Source organism: Chiloscyllium plagiosum, chromosome 20 (genome assembly GCF_004010195.1).
Source record: "Chiloscyllium plagiosum isolate BGI_BamShark_2017 chromosome 20, ASM401019v2, whole genome shotgun sequence".
Classification (NCBI taxonomy): Eukaryota; Metazoa; Chordata; class Chondrichthyes; order Orectolobiformes; family Hemiscylliidae; genus Chiloscyllium; species Chiloscyllium plagiosum.
The window spans coordinates 32,180,516-32,196,914 of NC_057729.1; the positions used below are offsets into that span (position 1 = coordinate 32,180,516).

General features: G+C 39.3%; 1 protein-coding gene across 3 annotated transcripts in view; it reads left to right on the plus strand.

Moving 5' to 3' along the window:
• Window positions 1-16,399, plus strand: part of LOC122560143 (zinc finger and BTB domain-containing protein 46-like) — a 105,052-nt gene that overhangs the window by 23,606 nt on the left and 65,047 nt on the right. For all 3 annotated transcript variants that reach the window (XM_043710445.1, XM_043710448.1, XM_043710447.1), the window contains exon 3: window positions 8,838-9,814. In XM_043710445.1, coding sequence (XP_043566380.1) covers window positions 8,838-9,814 — 977 coding nt within the window. The remainder of the gene's footprint in view (window positions 1-8,837; window positions 9,815-16,399) is intronic.

Consider the following 16,399-nt stretch of genomic DNA (forward strand, 5'->3'; position numbering starts at 1 on the left):
ACTTGATGCAACTGCAACATACCAACTTCAGTGAACAAGGAACCAAGTTTATTAAATACAGTACAGTACAAGCTTTTGGAGAAACCCTGAACACTCCTCACCATACTTGCAAGGCATGTCTAGGGAAGCTCTCTCTGAACAAAGGAAAAAGTCCTTCCTTTATACAAAATCTTTACGTCACAGTTAGTAATGCTGACAAGGCTACCCCCAGTCACTCCCTCATTGTCATATGCCATCAATACAATGCAATGACCACCTTACCTTCAGAAACAATGTAATGCAAATCACCTCTTAATGGTAAAATCTGGTGTGAATTTTTTTTAAGTCCAGGGAGTAGTCAGAATTCCAACTATAATGTTCTTATTGATTTCTGAATAGATGATGATGACAGTGTAAATCATCACTGAATGGCAAGGGGTGGGAATGTAAACCTCCGACATTCCACCGATAAGACAAAAACAAAGACACACCACCCTACCCTCAGGACTTTCAATTTCTAGCAAGTCAGCAGAGCAAATTAACTCTTTAATATCCCATCACCTCTTCCTTTTTGAAACTCCAGTTGGTAGAAGTGTCGTCTGTCTGAGCTTTGTAAGAAATCCACACAGTGCAGGTATTAGTAGGTAGACCTTCTCTGAATTATTTTCAGCAAGTTTGTCATTTCTTAAATAAGGTGGCCAGTATTGTACATAGTACTGTAGATATGGTATAATCAATACCCTGTATAACTGAAGCATGACCTCTCTACTTTGGCGTTCACTTTGGTGAGTCAGTGTTCTACTGAGTTCACTTCAAACCTGAGAGAGAGCCTCTGTCATGTGTTGGTGAGAGAGTGCCTGTGTGCATGCATGTGTGACTTTGAGGGGTAAGAAGGAACAGGTTGTAATTATCTTCAAAATTATAACGGGATAAATGCCTTCTTCCTGGTTCCTCTGTGAGGACATCACTCCCTACTTGGGAAGATGCTATAGATGCTGAAAGGGGTGGTTTTACTGAGTTCATCTTATCTGGAAAGATTCTCGTACAGCTTGCATTTTGAATGGCTCCGGCATGTATGTTTCTCAGAAAATACCCCAAAACCTCCGATAAACCATTGATCCAGGCTGTTTATAGGCACCTGATTTTTTTTCCCCATTGTATATGGAGATTAAAATCCTCAATGAACACTATATCTTTTGGGCAAGCTCCAATTATTTCTTCTTTGTAACCCATCCTACAGTGTGCTTCTCCCATAATTGATGACTTGTCTTTCGCATTTTCTATCTCTACCTCAATCACTTCATACATCTTGGAGTCCTGAATTTAGGCCACCTCTCTCTTTTGTGCTTGTACCATCAGTAATTGAATAAAACCATTTTTCCATGTTTTTGTATCTCATGTACTAAGATGTTTCAATGTCTCCAAACCTATTAGTACTGCAGTGCCAACTCTTATATGTTCTGGCATCAGCTCTTAGTTATTTCGATTTGTGCGTTCAGTTCATTTGTTTGGTTCTGAATGCTATGTGCATTCAGTTATTGAGTTTTACTTTTGGCATTTTATTATTATTGTAACCTGTATCTGTTGATCTACTGAGTCCTTACTCTTTAACCCTTTCTGTCATGGTGTATCTTATCACTTCCTACATTCATACTTGTTAGAAAACTACCAATTATCTGTCAATATTGCAAAAACAGTCACTTAAAGCCTGAATAACTTCATAAGTTTTATGTAAACTTTAAAATGGTGCCCTTTAGTTTGGAAAATTTGCGATATCTATTGTAGATAATATGAATTCAACTTAATTATATTCCAGCTTCAGTATAATGTGAATTGTCCAAGAATAATTTTTGAATGTACGTTTTCTTTAATTTCCAGAAGCATTGGTATTTTAGTAAGAAATGTAAAGCCTATAGCTTAACACTGAATGGCCTTCGTCTTTTTAGATAAAATTTCTGGAATTGGTTTGGTATGTGCAGTGTTAGCAACAAATGGCTCGACTTTGCTCCTCAAATGATTGGTGGATTTGAGTTATGTGACATCGAAATTGAGGATATTTGACTGGTTTGATCTTTAAAGCAACAGTATATCAAACATTCTCCTGTAATCATGGGAAACTATTGTTGGTAAGAAGTTGTATAAGTGCAGTAGCTCAGTTCAGCTGACTTTCAGATGAATTTATTTTGTTATACACACTCAGTTCATTTGCTTTGTTTTGCGTGCTGCTTGCAATCAGTTACAGAGCCTTGGGTTTTGTTTAGAGCCAGAGGGTGGTGAGTCTGTGGGACTCATTCCCACAGTAGACTGTGGAGGTCATAGAATCAGAGATGTACAGCATGGAAACAGACCCTTTGGTCCAACCCGTCCATGCCGACCAGATGTGCCAACCCAATCTTGTCCCACCTGCCAGCATCTAGCCCATATCCCTCCAAACTCTTCCTATTCATATACCCATCCAAATGCCTCTTAAATGTTGCAATTATACTAGCCTCCACCACTTCCTCTAGTAGCTCATTCCATACACGTACCACCATCTGTGTGAAAAAGTTGCCCCTTGGGTTTCTTCTACATCTTTCCCCTCTCACCCTAAACCTATGCCCTCTAGTTCTGGACTCCCCGACCCCAAGGAAAAGACTGTCTGTCTATTTATCCTATCCGTGCCCGTCATGATTTTATAAACCTCTATAAGGTCACCCCTCAGCCCCCGGCGCTCCAAGGAAAAAAAGCTCCAGCCTCTCCCTGTAGCTCAAATCCTCGAACCCTGGCAACATCCTTGTAAATCTTTTCTGAACCCTTTCAAGTTTCACACCATCAACCAGACTTGCATGCAGTATTCCAACAGTGGCCTAACCAATGTCCTGTACAGCCGCAACCTGACCTCCCAACTCCTGTACTCAATACTCTGACCAATAAAGGAAAGCATACCAAACGCCGCCTTCACTATCCTATCTACCTGCGACTCCACTTTCAAGGAGCTGTGAAGCTGCACTCCAACGTCTCTTTGTTCAGCAACACTGAAGAAGGGCTTATGCCCAAAACGTCGATTCTCCTGTTCCCTGGATGCTGCCTGACCTGCTGCGCTTTTCCAGCAACACATTTTCAGCTCTGATCTCCAGCATCTGCAGACCTCACTTTCTCCTCAGTTAGCTAAGAGCCAATCCGCTTCACTTGTAAACAACTCCTCAGCTCAAGATTTGCTTACACATTGTAGGATCTGATAGCGACAAAAATAGAATATAAATAAGTTTAAAATACCTTGCTGTGAAATTCTGGAATTCTTGTAAATCCCTGTTGATAAAAAAAACTGTTCATTCTCATTGCAGTTCACAGTTTTTAAAGATGCAAAAGTAAAAGACATGTTTCTTATGTAGATGCGACTCTGACTGAAAGATACTATTGCTCAGCAAATTACATAATTTTTGTTTGCAAATCCTTTTATCCGGAAAGATATGGCAAATTTGAAATAACTACCAGTGTGGATGTTGCCATTTTTTTAAAAGCGCCAACCATATGCTTAGTAAATATGGGAAATAAACCTGGATTCTGACATCACTCTGTCTGAAAATAAAGTTTAGTGCCACAAATGTAATGAGTTTGAAGGTCAGCAGAGTTGAAATGTGAATAGGAACTTCCAAGGTGAGAAATTACCTGCTGGGGTTGAAATAGAAATACGTAACCCAGAAAGCTTATTGATAAATCATTTCCAGATTTTTATGAAATCTGGCGCTAGTCTAATTAAGAAGGACCTCCTCATTGCAGCAAAGTTGTGTGAAAAGAGATCAAAATTTGTTTGTAAATTATTCTCTCCGTAATATTGGCTGCAAGGTCAGTACCCAGTTTCAACTTAAGAAATTTGAAAAGATTAGTGACAGGTTAGTTTGTTTGATTGTAGGATGCGCATTTTAATACTTAATTTTTACAAGTGTGATACATGGACGTTTTTACATCCCTCAAGAACAGATGAATATGACCTTAATTGAACTATCTCAATTACCTGACCTTTGACATCAACAATGACTTATCCTTGTATTGCTCCTTTAGTTTCATTTAAGTGCTAAAAGGGTATTCTGAAGGGTGTCATCAAGCAAAGTTTGACGTCAAATCACATTCCTAACTTCTGCTTGCTAGGTGGTGGAAAGGCTTTTGGAAGTTAGATGGTGAGTTGCTGTAGGCTACCAAGCCAGTTCATGTTCTTAATGGTGTAAAACTATTTTGCTCAGAGGTTGAAAACATTTTAACTGCTGTCCCATGTTGGAAGAACCTTAATTTTTAAAACAGCTAAAGATAGTTGGGCCCAGGTGATGGTGAACTCGTCCTGGAACTGAGATGATTGGCTTCCAGCAATCACAACTATCTTCCCTTATGTTATGTGTGACTCCAACCAATGATGATCCTTTCCCTGATAACTATTTGGCTTCAGATTTTCCTGTATCGCCACACTCAGAGGCTCCCTTCTGTCATGGGCAGTTGCTCCTCTCTGCTCTGCAATTTACCTCCATTGTTTGGACCAAGATGAAAGTGAGGTGTAGAGCCAAATGGCCATAGTTGTATTCCTGTTATCAATGTAAAGTTGTTCATGTTCCCTGTTATGCTGATAAAATACAAAATGTGTCCAGCCAGTGGGTCAGCCTAAAACAACAATTATACAACATTTTTTGTCATCTGAAATGGCTGCACAAATTGTCAAATGTCATATTTGTTCATGTTGCCCAAGTGAGGAATTATTTCACTCTAACTCATAGTTTGGAAGGCTTTGCTTGTTTGTTTCTTGCTTCATTTTGTTCCTTTGCTCACTTACTGTTGTTAGACATGATTTTGATTGATATGTTGGGATCAGTTCTCTGCAAACTGGGAGTAAGTTCAAGTCTTCCACTTCTTTTGAATTACCCAGGAGCTTGAGGAGCCTAGAAGTAAATCCCCATCATTTGCTATATGGAAATGCCTGGATTAACCAGAGTTGACTTGCCTATCAATCACAACGATTGCTCCTGGGATATGGATTGTTGTGATTGTTTGAACTTGATGTTCTTACATTAGTCCTAATGAGTGAAAAATGAAAAACTTCAGCAACATCTCTCCGCTCAGCACTACTCAAGTTCTCTATGACCAAGTGACTGTTCATTCTCTTTTTGTTTTGTTCAAAGCATAGTTAGTTTCTCAAATGTTAACATTTTACATATAAGCTTTGTTGTTTTTATCTTGCTTTAGTTATTTGTGCTGAGACTGACATCATAAGGGTCTGAAATACTTAGCTTATGCTCAGGTGGGCTCTTGAATTAAAGGTGCACATGTTAAGTTCTTTTTTGTGAGGTCCTTACACACTTGATGCAACTGCAACACACCGACTTTTGTGAACAAGCAACTAGATTTATTAAGCACAGTACAGTATAAGCTTAGAAGAAACCTTTAACACACCTCGCAGGGCGTCAGGGGTCATGGCAAGAGCTCTCTCTGAACAAAGGAAACAGTCCTTCCTTTATACAAAATCTTTACATCACAGTAATGCCCACAGTCACTCCCTCGCAGTCACATGCCACTCAAGATACAATGCAGTGACCACCTCACCGCCAGGAACAGTGTAATGCAAATCTTCCCGTTAGTGGCCAGATCTGGTGTCAATTGTATTTTTTTTTAAACTGCTGGGAGTAGTCAAAATTTCCAACTATTATTTCTTATTGATTTCTGAATAGGGGATGAAAAATGTAAATCATCCCTGAATGGGAAGAAAATGGCCATGTAAACCTACCACCTTCCGCCTATAAGACAAAGACCCACCACCTTACCCCGGAGCATTCAATTTCTTGAGATCAGTAGAATAAATGAACTCTTCAGTATCACACACGTGCTGTAAAATGTTTGCCACAATAAAAAGAAAATGCTGGAAATATTCAGGTGTGGAAGCATCTATGGCAAGAGATACAGTTCAAATTTGAATGACCCAAAGAGAGGTGGAGAGAGGGGTTGTGTTGACTAAGTGGCACACTGCACAATTGCTTGGACAGACTAGAAGAATGGGCAAAAAAAGGTGGCAGATGGGATATATTGTGGGAAAGTGTGAGATTATGCCTTTTGGAAGGAAGAATAGAGGGTTCGACTATTGTCGAAATTTTCTAAATGCTTTGAAAAATCAGATGCACTAATGGACTTAAGATCCTAGTTGAGGATTCTAAATTTGCTCTGCAGGTTTAGTTGGCAGTTAGGAAGGCAAATGCTTTATTAACATTCATTTCAAGAGGGCTAGAAAGGAAGAGTAGGGATGTACTGCTGTGGCCGTATAAGGCTCTGGTCTGACTGTATTTGATATATTGTAAACAATTTGGACTTTGATATCTAAGAAACGATATGCTGGCTTTGGAAAGGGGTCCAGAGGAAGTTCACAAGAACAATCCCAGCAATGAAAGGTTTAATATGTGAAGAGTGAATGAGGACTCTAGTTCTATGCTCGATGGAGTTCAGGAGGATGCAGGGGGGAAATTCTGCTTGAAACTTGCAGAATGCTGAGAGCCCAAGATAGAGTGGATCTGGAGAAGATGTTTCCACTAGTAGGAAATACTAGGACATGAGGGAGTAACTTAGGAACAAAGTGGCGATCCTTTTGAACTGAGATGAAGAGGAATATCTTCAGTCAGACATGGGGAATCTATGGAATTCATTGCTGGAGACGGATGTGGAGGCCAAGTCATTGATTGTATTTAAGACAGAGATAGGTTCTTGGTTAGTAAACTGATTACAGGTTGTGGGGAGAAGGCAGAAGAGTAGGTTTGAAAAACATTAGCCATGATAAAACAATGTAGCAGACTCTGAGCCGAATGACCTAATTCCCCTCCTGTGTTTTAATGATCTTATGAAATTTTACTTCTCAGAACTTGAGGATTAGAATCTGGGAAGTTGGGACTTAGACAAGCTGAGCAAGTTGTATCCAGGCAGGACTGGGATTTACGACTTAGTTCCATTTAGACTCATGGTTTATGCATCTGGATTTTCTGAGCCAATAGCTTTTCTATCTATTGCACTGATTTCATCTTTCACTAACAACACAATCCCACCTCCTTACTGGTAAGTTTTTTGTTAGTACGGTGAAGGACTGAAAATGGAGGAGCAGGAGATGAGAACGTGAAGGGGGCTGTGACAATAGTAAAGCAAAAAGATGGAAATGAAATGTAGAAAGCAAAGCCTGAAGGCAGAGGAAACAGTTAGCAGCAAATCAGGTCATGGTACAAAAATACTAAAAAGATAAATATATTATATCTAGAGTCCACACAGCTATCATAAGATTGGTGAATTAACAACACAGGCATAATGGCTATACGATTGTGATGACAGGACATGGCTACAAGATGACCAAGATTAAGAAATGTACGTATGAGATTATTCAACCTTTAAGAAGGAAAGGCCATTCTTGTACAAGGATTTGAATATAGAAGCAAGCAAGTTTTAGTGCAAGTACATATGGCTTTTGGTGAGACCATATCTGGAGTATATTGTGCAGTTTTGGTCTTCTTACTGAAAACAATGCGTACTTGCCATCCAAAGAGTGCAACAAAGGTTCACTAAACTGATTCATGTGATGGTAAGTTTATGTTAAATTGGAAGCTAAAATGCTCTTAAACTTAAATCCAGTTTATGTTGAGCTTCATTAGAACAATACAGCAGGCCAATGATATAAACGTGACCATGCAAGCAAAGTGGTGGATTCAAATGGCAAGACATTGGAAGCTTGGGGTTCTGTTTGTGTATTGAACAGAGGTGTTCCACAAAGTGATCATTCTGTCTGAATTTCATTTCATTGATGCAGTGGCAATAATATTGTGACTAACGAATGCATCATAGTAAATTGAAAGAACTACAGGTAAATTGCTGTTGCACATGAAAAGAGTGATTTAAGGTTTTAAGAGAGGAGATAAAGGGCAAGGTGCTATATCACCTGCAATTGAAGGGAAGGTGCCATGGGAAAAGGACAAGGTGTTGAGGGTGATTGAGCTGTCAGGGAGGCGACAGTCCTGGCAAAATACTAATTGTAGGGAAAGTTTTGGGAAATTAGAAGCAGCATGGTGGAGATGGCTGAAATAACAAAGGCTGACACATTGAAGACAGAAGCTGATGAGTTTGAAAGTTAGGACAAGGAGAATCCTCAAGGAGTGGGAAAGAAAGCATGAAAACCGAAATGCACATACTGAGTCAGAAACAGTTGAGGGCCTCATCGACCATGGTTGGTGAGATCCATAGTGAGATAAAAAGAAAACATCAGAATTGCTTTTGTAGAAAGTGACATGAAAAGAAGAATTGCACTGGAGAGACTTGAATAGTAGGCGAATTGAAGGAGGCAAGGTGTGAGGAAGTGCTATCAGAATAGTTGCAAATAGCCCATGCCCAAGAAGGAAAGACAAGAAAAGGAAGTGAAGGGAACTTTTAGATTGATCATCCAAAGATGAGAAGGATAACAATTGGAAGCAAAGCTGAAGCTTTGGTATACCTTCCCACTTAATAGTTCATTCTGTCCTATTAATTCTTTCGTGGCCGTGCTTATCATCTGCATTCTAAAGGTTTTAACTCTAAACTGTAGAAGAAACTACTGCTTTTCATGTTGTTTTGGGTAGCAAATTGATTTTAATGAACTGCATGCTACAGTACTGAAGGTTGTCGTGCTGTGTAATGTTTTCTGAATGGTAGATTATGAAATATTCAGCAATGTTTATGAATTTATAGTTGATTCCGTTTACCGTCAGGCATAACTTTGCATTTGGTGAAAATTATGTTGTTCATTGCCACTTAAAATTGGGATTAGAATTCTGATTTTGTTTTACCATTCATGTTGTGCAAAGTTGATAGTGATTTTCTTCATTCTTTCCTGTTAATAGGATTCAGAAACAACAGCAATATCTGTCAATGAATAATCGGAAGGATGACATGGAGATCACTTCCCATTATCGCCACTTACTGCAGGAATTGAATGAACAGCGACAACATGGCATCTTGTGTGATGTCTGCATCATTGTAGAGGGGAAAATATTCAAAGCACATAAAAATGTCTTGCTTGGTAGTAGTCGCTACTTCAAAACTTTGTACTGTCAGGTGCAGAAGATGTCCTCAGACCAGGCCACAGTGACTCATTTGGACATTGTCACAGCGCAAGGTTTCAAAGTAATCATTGATTTTATGTATTCAGCACACCTTGCACTGACTAGCAAGAATGTCATTGAGGTGATGTCAGCTGCGAGCTATTTGCAGATGACAGACATAGTTCAGGCATGTCACAGTTTTATCAAGGCAGCTTTAGATATCAGTATAAAGACTGAGCCATCAGAGGATATAATGGAGTATGATATGGGAGCTCCCTCAAGCAGCAGCATTGATATTGTGACGCCAGTAGCAGTGGGCAGGAGCAGTTCTCCCTGGTTAGAAAGGCGACGAACAAGCCCTGCAAATTCTTCTGGAGATTCGGCGATTGCAAGCTGTCATGATGGTGGGAGCAGCTATAGTAAAGAAGAACATGAGCAGAAAACTGACAGTCATGATGACATCTCATCGCAGTCTCTCTGGTCCAGTGATGTTGGTTACAATTCATTTAGAGTCAAGGAGGAACAGATATCACCTTCCCATTATGGAGGTGTTGAACTGAGAGAATCTCACCTTGGCAAGGGCAGCACTTCACAGAACACCTTTTCTGATCAGGTCCCTGAGGTGTGGCAGCTGCCTGGCCGAAAAAAGAATCGTAAAAATAAGCAAACAGTGCGGCATATTACACAACATGTTGAAGTGGACAGTAGAGCCAGCTCTCCAGTGCCATCGATGCTTACTGTTACAGGGTGGCCATATAACAGCCGGGATGGATCAGGTAAGCTAAAGATTAAAATAAACTAATGTTTTCTTAAAATGTGATGGATATTGCCAATTACTAAATCTAGCACCGCAGAACAAAATTATTCATTGAATTGTACCTGGGCTTTTTGATAACTGTCCAAATAGTCCTGTTGCTCTTTCCCTCTGCCTCAAAATATGTTATAGTAAATCTGACAGTAATGTTAAATTTGTCACTTAAGTTAAATAGTCTAACTGTCTTTTCATGGTAAGAATAGATAAAACATTTTAAGTGGTTAGGCGCAAAGTTTGCACATTTGTTAAGAAATGCCATTGAAGCTGCATGCATTGATACACAGGACTGTTTTTATCTCTGCAAACAACGTAAATATACTGTGCCTGTTCCACCTTGGCAAAATAACTGACAGTCATTCATTGCTATAGTTCTCCAGGAAATAGCTTCAGTAATCAGCGTTAACCTAGCTGGTTTAAAATTTAAAACATTGCAGTTAAATTTAATCATTAACTGATGCACTTTTACTAATTGAAATCCACCAGTCAACAAATCAGCACTCTTGTACAGTATAACTATTGGTTTTCTTCTGTATTTGTTTACTTGTCAGTTGTCCTGGTGAGTTTGTTGAAATGCATTGAGAAAATGTCTTTCTCAGCAATAATCAAGTTCTGTACTACCAAATAACTTACCAGGATCTGCAGTCATTGTTTTTACCATGCTAAATTGCCCATAATATTAGCTGTATTAATTGGAGAGAAATGGGTCTGGATGGGTTACTCTTTGAAGGGTCAGTGTGGACTGGTTGGGCCGAAGGGCCTGTTTCCACACTGTTGGGAATCTAATCTAATGGCTGCTGAATAGTTGCTGGTTATTACAGAAGTTAAATTCAAATGTGTGAGATTGTCATTTGATTATTTATGCTTCATATGATTAACTCTCCTACAATCCGTTCACAGTGCGATATTTTCATTTCTGTCGATTTGAGCTGAACAAGTGACTGATTTATTCTTGAATGAATACATGTGCTTTCATCTTCTCTTGTCTGTTAAACGATTGCCTCCCCTACAGTTCACTTGCATGGAATACACTGTGCCCTGCAGGCAGCTCTTGTGCTGTCCATTATTTTCTAGCAAATGGCTCTAGACGAGGCAGGTACGAATTAATCACTTAACACAAGGAAACCTCTTCCTGTCCAAGTGTTTTATGAATTTCCATCTTGATTAAAGTTGTTGAAATTATGAACATGTTCATACGTTGTTTAAAATACTCCTTGTTTTGCAGTAAGTTACTTAAAATAAATCTTTCCGTTTGCTCATGTAGTAAAATGAAGGGATTAGCAACACAGGATCTCATGTTAAATTAATAAAGCTGTTCCACAATTTGATTGACTAATTTGCATTTCGTCATTCCAGTGCAGAGGCGACTACACTGAGCATGGCATCTTAAATTCAAAGTATACAAAATACCAAGCTGCATCTCTTGGAGTGGTTGAGGTTCTGGGAATTAACTCCTGGTATAAAGCCTGAGTCAGTGAGTGGTAATGATTACTTCAGTTGATCTCATCAATATGTCTTGATGTATAGTACATACAAGCAAAGGTGCAAATAGAGTAATCAGAGTGAAAGATGATGAGATGAGGTCAATACTTTTACTAAAGATGGAGGAAAATATGGGAACAAATCAAGGAATGACAGGACTGTCAATCAGGAAGAGGTCAGCGCAGCATTCCAAGGATTGAAGAATGGCAAAACAGTGGGGTTGGATGGTATGGAAGCAGCATTATGGGCCTGTCTGGGTGAATGTGAGGTCCAGGTCCTCAAAAGCTAATCATTTATATCATCATAAAGAAAATCTAAAGGCCATGAGGCAAAGCATGTTGGCACCAATATTCAAAGGAAAGACAGACATTCAGCCTGTAAATAAACATAAGAATGAAACATGAGTATTTATGGAAACCTGTGATGCCAAGAAGAAGCTTACAGGTGCAAATCTTGTTTTCAGGCAAGTGGTGGAGAAATATCAGGAAGACCAACACAACATTGAAGATTGTATTCATTGCTCGAGGAAAAAGTTTGACTGGGTGTCTAGGACAGAGCTAGGAGTTGTTTTCCTCGAAGTGCATGCTTAAAGGAATACCAGACGAGTGAGCAGCAGTGTGCGGAAAGGAAAGAGTTTCAAAGCCAAAGTTTGGGTGGCTCTGTGGATTGGGAACTGAGCCCCTTTGTCTGGATATTCCAGCTGAGCAAGTGAGACGGGAAGTACCATGGTCAATGATGTTTGCACTGTTGATGATCCCTTCCATCACTTTTTTGATGATCGAAAGCAGACGGGTGGAAATTGTCTGGCTTGAATTTGTCCTGCTTTTTGTGCACAGGAAGTAGCTGGACAATTTTCCACATTGCAGGGCAGATGCCAGTGGTGTTGATGTATTGGACTGCATGGTTTGGGGCATGGCAAGTTCTGAGGTTCAGGTTTTCAGTAATGCTGCCCGAATGTTATTGGGGCTCATGTCCTTTGTAGGATCTAGTGCTTTAAACTGTTTCTTAATGTGGGAGAAGCTGAAAGACCTAACAGATGAATTTTGCTTAATTTGTCCTGTATATTGACATAGTTGTGTGAACTTACCATTTATACATTACAAAGTAGCACTTGTGTTGAATTAACCTAGTCCCTAATGAGCTGGTTATTTCAGTTTTGCCTTTAGTCCAAGGAGAAGATATGTCATAACATTCAAAGGGGTCCAGCTGGTGACACAAAAACATCTAACAATGGCAATTAGTGCAGTGTCAGGCCACCTCCAAATGAACTTGTACAAATTTGCAGTGTAATTGAGTAAACATTGTAAGTTAGGAGTTATTTTTGCAAAATATGTACATTCGTCATGTCAGTCAGTAGATTTGCCTGTTGAAAAGTTGGGGAGGATGTAATGTCATGATAGTGGTAAAATATAAAGAAAGAACTTTGGATGCTAGAGATCTGAAACAAAAATAAATTTAGTGAAATTCAGTAGGATTGATGGGGAGAAATCAGTTCATGATGTGAGTCTGGTGATTTTTCATCAGAACTCAGTTCAATTTTTGACTCCTGTCATCTGATTTTAATATCTGGAACCGGTTATCAGATGTTTTGTGGAACTCTTGAAAGTATGCAACAACGCCGAGGTTAGCTCAGTTCCATGAAACATCTGATAATCATCCATTTGACTTCCTCCCTCTCAAAGGACGTGATCTCTTGATAAAGCAATTTGGATATGTGTTAATGTACCGAGAGCAAAACATCAATTAAACGATCATGGTCTTCGGTTTTAACCTAACACCTCAAATTCACTGTAATGGCTTTTATAATTGCATATACTCTTAAATTTTTTAATGTTTAGCACACTCTCTCATTTTTTAACATTATGCCAGTTTTTGTAGGTTTAATGTGATGCCTTTTCTTAGTGTTTGCAATCAAAAAATAGCTTTTCCTTTCATTCAAGTAATCCTTGTCATTAGTTCCTTATTCGATTCTGGTGGACTGGCAAACTACATTGGCATTTGTGTGAAGAATGGCTATGCTGCACAAAGAATTAAAGATGTTTGTTGCAGCCAGCCAAGATGATTTTAAACCTAATTCGTCCTCCTCACCTAATTGTATCAATAGATAGACTTGAATAAATGAATGGAATCCTCACATTGCCTCTGACTTGAAAAGAAAGAATAAATGATTAAAAGCAATGAGAAGGAGCCACGTTAAGCCAGAATTACTTACTGATCAATTCATTTTGGCTTACTTTGGAAATTGCCATGATCACAAATGCCAAGCTTCAGCCTGTTTGGTTCTCACTACATTGAATCGAGTGAAAGCATATCACATGGTGGCTCAGTGGTTAACTGCTGCCTCACAGCACCAGGGTCCCAGGTTCAATTCCAGCCTTGGGTGACTGTCTGTGTAAAGTTTGCACATTCTCCCTGTGTCTGCATGGATTTCCTCCAGTGCTCTGGTTTCCTCCCACAGTCCAAAGATGTGCAAGTCAGGTGAATTGGACATGCTAAATTGTCCACAGTGTAAGGTGCATTAGTCAGGGGGAAATGGGTCTGGGTGAAGGGCCTGTTTTGACGCTGTCAGGAATCTAATAACATTAGGTACAGCCAAGGATGTGGACTCTCACAACATCCCTGCTGTTGTGTTGAAGATCTGTGTTTGAGAGCTATGCCATGTTTGTTGAAAAGTTGTATAGGTACAACATTGGCTTCTACTCAGTCATTTATCAGTCATGTCCTGTGCACCAATTGGCCGTGAAACTACTCTTATTCATCAGCAAATTAATCTAATGTATTGGCAATATTATCAAGCAACGTAACTCTCCATTAGTCAGAATCAAAGCTTGTACAAAGCTGCCTGTGGTTGTTTTGAAGCCAATCATCACTGCAGGAATTCCACTGGGCAGTGTCCTAGGCCCAGCCATCTTCATTTGGCTGCTTTATCGGTAACCTACCCAGTAACAATATGCTTGGTGCAATTGCTGCCTGCCACTTAAGTGTCAAGCATTGAAATTCTCTAACAACTGGGTTTCTAACCAACTTAAATTGATTTAGCAGTATTACCACTGTAAATAATTCAACGTCACCATCCTGGAGGTCGCTAAAATAAAGCTAAGAAGTGTGGATGCTGGAAATCTGAAACACAAACAGAAATTGGTGGAGAAACTGCACAAATGTAACCACACCTGCTGAGTTTCTTTAATTCCTGATTTTGTTTCAGGTTGGTCAGAATTACAAATTGATCATTCACCAACATTTCAAGAGGAAACTTGGAATGAGCAGTAAAGACTGGTTACTAATTTCTGTAACCGATGAGAGAACAAATATTACTAAGTGGCACCCAGTTAGAAAAAAGCTTTTGGCTGTTGTTGGGTTAAAATATCTGGTATAGCAATCAAGACATTCGTATGTCATTCTTAAATCATGCCCTTAGTGTTTGGTTCTTTTTATCTTGAGATTGTTGCATACTTGATGCAACTGCAATACGCCAATCTCTGTGAACAATCAAAATTTTATTAACCAAGTACAAGCTTTGGAGGATCACTTAACACACTTCGCTTACAAAGTGTGTTAAGAGAGGCTGTCTGAACAAAGGAATAGTCCTATCATTATATAAGATCTTTATATCACAGTCAGAAGACAACCCCCAGCCTCTCCCCATCCCCCCAGTCACATGCTACTCAAGACGCAGTGCAATGACTTGACCATTTCCAGAAACAGTGTAATGTAAGTCATTCCCTAATGGCAAGATCTGGTGTAAATCATTTTTTTAACTGTAGGGAGTAGTCAGAATTTTAATTGCAATGTTCTTATTGATCCTGAATAGATGATAATGTAAATTTACTCAGAATAATAGATGATAATGTAAATTCTTTTACGTTGTACCAGCAAGATAGAAAAACATAGCACCCTACCCCCGGGGCATTCAATTTCCGACAGGTCAGCAGAGCCTTCATAACTCGTTAGTTTCCCGATTACAACATTAACAGAATTAGCGCATCTATTTCAACAGTTATTGTCAGGGCTGCAAACATCATGTCTAAATCACCCAAATATCTAAATTGATGAAAGTTAAACCTGGTAATGAGAATGTGTATAAGGAATGAGCAGGTAGGGAAAGCGTTGAGTTTAGGGTTGCGGGACAAAAGCTCAGCTAGCATGACTGTGACCAGATAAGAACTTGCAATAAACAGTGACGTGCTGGAGGCAAGGTAGTGTTTTAACGAGGTGAAGAATATCTATTGTTAAAAATCAAGCAACACCAGGTTATAATCCAACAGGTTTTTTTTATAGATATTTTTTATTAGAAATTTAACATTTTTACAAGTTTACAAAAATAAACAAAATCAGATATAAACATTGATATACAATTAGCTCAAATATACAATAGCCAAAATTTAACAAAAAGAAACCCGAAAAAAAGAAAAAAAAACAAACAAAACTCAACTATCTACTAATCTAACCTACAACTAACCAGAGTGTATATTTAAGTCTCTTACATGCTCAGAATGTGTTAGCATCAGATGTAATAAAACCCGTGTTCGTGCGGGATTCCTCCCCTGAGGGGCCCCGGACCAGCCAGGTTTGTAATCTCAATTAAATAAAAGCCCTTGTTAGGATAGCCGAAATATCTGTATTTATGTAATTCAAGAAGGGCTGCCATATTTAATAAAAAATTCGGTCTTTCGGTGCATCATATTTGTAAGGAAGTCAAGGGGAATACATTCCATAATTAGTCTGTGCCAATTTGAAAGTCCAGGGGGGCCCTCAGATGCCCAGTTCACCAAAATATTTTTCCTTGCACAGAAAGAAAGAATAGAAAATAGTCTCTTCCCGTACGTGTCCAGGGAGGGAAAGTTCGAAAAGCCCAAGAGGAGAGATACAGGGTCCGAGCGAGTAGCACTTTTTGTCATTTACATAAATGACTGGGATGTGAGCATCAGAGGTACAGTTAGTAAGTTTGCAGATGACACCAAAATTGGAGGTGTAGTGGACAGCGAAGAGGGTTACCTCAGATTACAACAGGATCTGGACCAGATGGGCCAATGGGCTGAGAAGTGGCAGATGGAGTTTAATTCAGATA